This window comes from Haliaeetus leucocephalus, unplaced genomic scaffold (assembly GCF_000737465.1).
Source record: "Haliaeetus leucocephalus isolate CR32 unplaced genomic scaffold, Haliaeetus_leucocephalus-4.0 Scaffold162, whole genome shotgun sequence".
NCBI lineage: Eukaryota > Metazoa > Chordata > Aves > Accipitriformes > Accipitridae > Haliaeetus > Haliaeetus leucocephalus.
The window spans coordinates 15,857,300-15,859,475 of record NW_010972598.1 but is presented as its reverse complement, the minus strand read 5'-3'; the positions used below and the strand labels follow the sequence as shown (position 1 = coordinate 15,859,475).

The following is a 2,176-nucleotide window of genomic DNA, read 5'->3' as shown; positions in this document are numbered from 1 at the left end:
GAGGGTCCCAGGAAAGCCAAGGGACCTGAGGTGGCTGTAGGTCCTGGGGGGGTCCTGGGAGGGCTGCCAAGGGTCCCAGACTGTTCATGGGGTGGCCGAGCATCGTGGCTTGTCCAAGGATCCCAGGGTGGCTGAAGGTCCTGGGGTGGCCAAGGGTCCTGGAGCAGCTGAGGGTCCTGGGGTGGTTGAGGGTCCTGGGGTGGTTGAGGGTCCCGAGGTGGCTGAGAGTCCCAGGGTGGCTGAAGGTCCCCGGGGTGTCCGATGGTCCCACCTTACACCCCCCCCCAGCTGCAGCACCTTGCTGGCCAGACTCATTTCCAACCACTCCATCTGCAGCAGCATTCCCCCCGGCTCCTCCTCTCTGTCCCTGCTCCAGAGACTCATTTTTCCCCCGCCTCGTGGCACCTTCAGGACACAGTTGCCAGGATCCCAGCAGCTTTTAACACCAGGACATGCTGGGGCAAAGGCCAGGTGATGGGATCTGACCTAGAGGCACACGTAAGTGCCCATAATTGCTTTTTGGTTTGGGCTGCACAGCGACAACACATCGCATGAGATGGTTTTGAAGGGCTCTACCCTGCCATTGCCTCCTTCATCTCATGGACATCCCATCCCACCATTGTCCCCTACATCTCATGGATGTCCCATCCCACCTGCCCAGCCAGGATGCTCTTAATTATTGCTTAATGGGGCAGGGGGGGGTCTCAGGAACCTCTTGGGAAATGAGTTGCAATGAGGTTTTGCCTCCAGAGCACCAGTTGCCTTCTGATGGCGACCTTCAAACCCATCATAGAGGCTCTCCTGGGTTTCTAGGACATGCAAAAAATGTTGGGAAAGACCCCAAAACCGCAGCGCTCCCGTGTTTTTGCTTGGGGTCCTGCAAAGTTGGGGGTCACATGGGGACCGCTGGGCGGTGTGGGACGGTTACCCTCCACGTGCCCTGTGCCAGGAACCAGCCACCTCCTCGCTCCTTTGTGGACTTGTGCTGCACATTTTTTATCTGCCAGCTGGGAGAATGTTGGGAAAAATAATACTTTAAGTGGTTATTTATATTTTTTAGCAGCCCGGGGTTCATGCAGTCCCCCAGACACATCCAGACCCTGCATGGAAGGGCTGTCCTCACCACATCTACCCTTAAACACAGAGCAAAGAGCTGCCTGGGAAGGGGCAGATGTGAACTCCCCATTCAGCACATGGATGGAAATGTTAATTAAAAGCAGGGTAATAAAACATCTGGAGGACTGGGAGCTGGGAAGGGCCAGCCAGCCTGATACCCTGCAGCTGCCTCTCGCTGTTCCTTGAGAAACTTGGGCGGGGGGGACCAGGGTCACCAGTTATTTAGATGTTACAAAAGCCTTTTCATGAAGTATTTCAGGCAAAGCAACTGAAGAACCTTTGTGGAGCAGAGCGAGGGGCTGCTGGCTCAGCAGGGAGGGGTGGGGAGAAGTTTGTGGCCCCAGGGACCCAGGATTTGGGGACTGTTCCCCCCAGTGTCCAGTGAAACGGGGAGGTGGCAAGTGCAGCTGGAGGTTGGGGTTCACGGTCAGGCTGTAGGGGATGGGATGGGATGAAGGCAATTGCTTGGAGATGCTGGATGAAGCCCCATTTGGTGCCATCCCAGCACCCTCTTGGGTGATGTGCTGCAGGTTGAGCACCCATCCCAGCTGTGTGTTCCCGTCATGGGGGAACGAGCTCACCCTGTGAGAAAAAGGTGGGGTAAAGGGTTTTCCAATGGGTCTGTCTTCCAGGCTGGCTTGGAGCTGCCATGATGGGACCCTGGCATCCTGCTCTCAGTGTGGGGTGGGATGGGGACCCCTCTCTGAGAATCCCGCTGATGTGGGTGAGGGGGACACCCAGGCAGATTGGGGACACTCAGGTACAGTGGGACGGGGCCACCCTGGAGGGACAGGGTCACCCCGGGTGGGGTGGGGGGTTATCCTGTTACATGGAGGCACCCAAATGGGACAGGGGCACCCCAACAGGACAGGGGCACCCTCAGAGGATGGGGGCACCTGAAGAGGATGGGGGAAGGTAGGGACAACCTAAGGAAGAAGGGGGTACCCACGTGGGATGGAGTGTCCTGGGTGGGATGGAGACACCCAGATGGAAGAGGGCACCCTGGATCTGATTGGGGGGCCCCTGGATCTGACTGGAGGGACCCTGGGTGGGATGGGGG

The 2,176-nt window shown here is 58.0% G+C and overlaps 2 protein-coding genes across 2 annotated transcripts in view; one reads left to right on the top strand and one right to left on the bottom strand.

Moving 5' to 3' along the window:
• DBNL (drebrin-like) overlaps window positions 1–342 on the bottom strand; it is a 16,753-nt gene extending 16,411 nt beyond the window's left edge. Inside the window, exon 1 of the mRNA XM_010562933.1 lies at window positions 272–342. Coding sequence (XP_010561235.1) covers window positions 272–342 — 71 coding nt within the window. The remainder of the gene's footprint in view (window positions 1–271) is intronic.
• GCK (glucokinase (hexokinase 4)) overlaps window positions 1–2,176 on the top strand; it is a 251,262-nt gene that overhangs the window by 49,938 nt on the left and 199,148 nt on the right. The window lies entirely within an intron of this gene.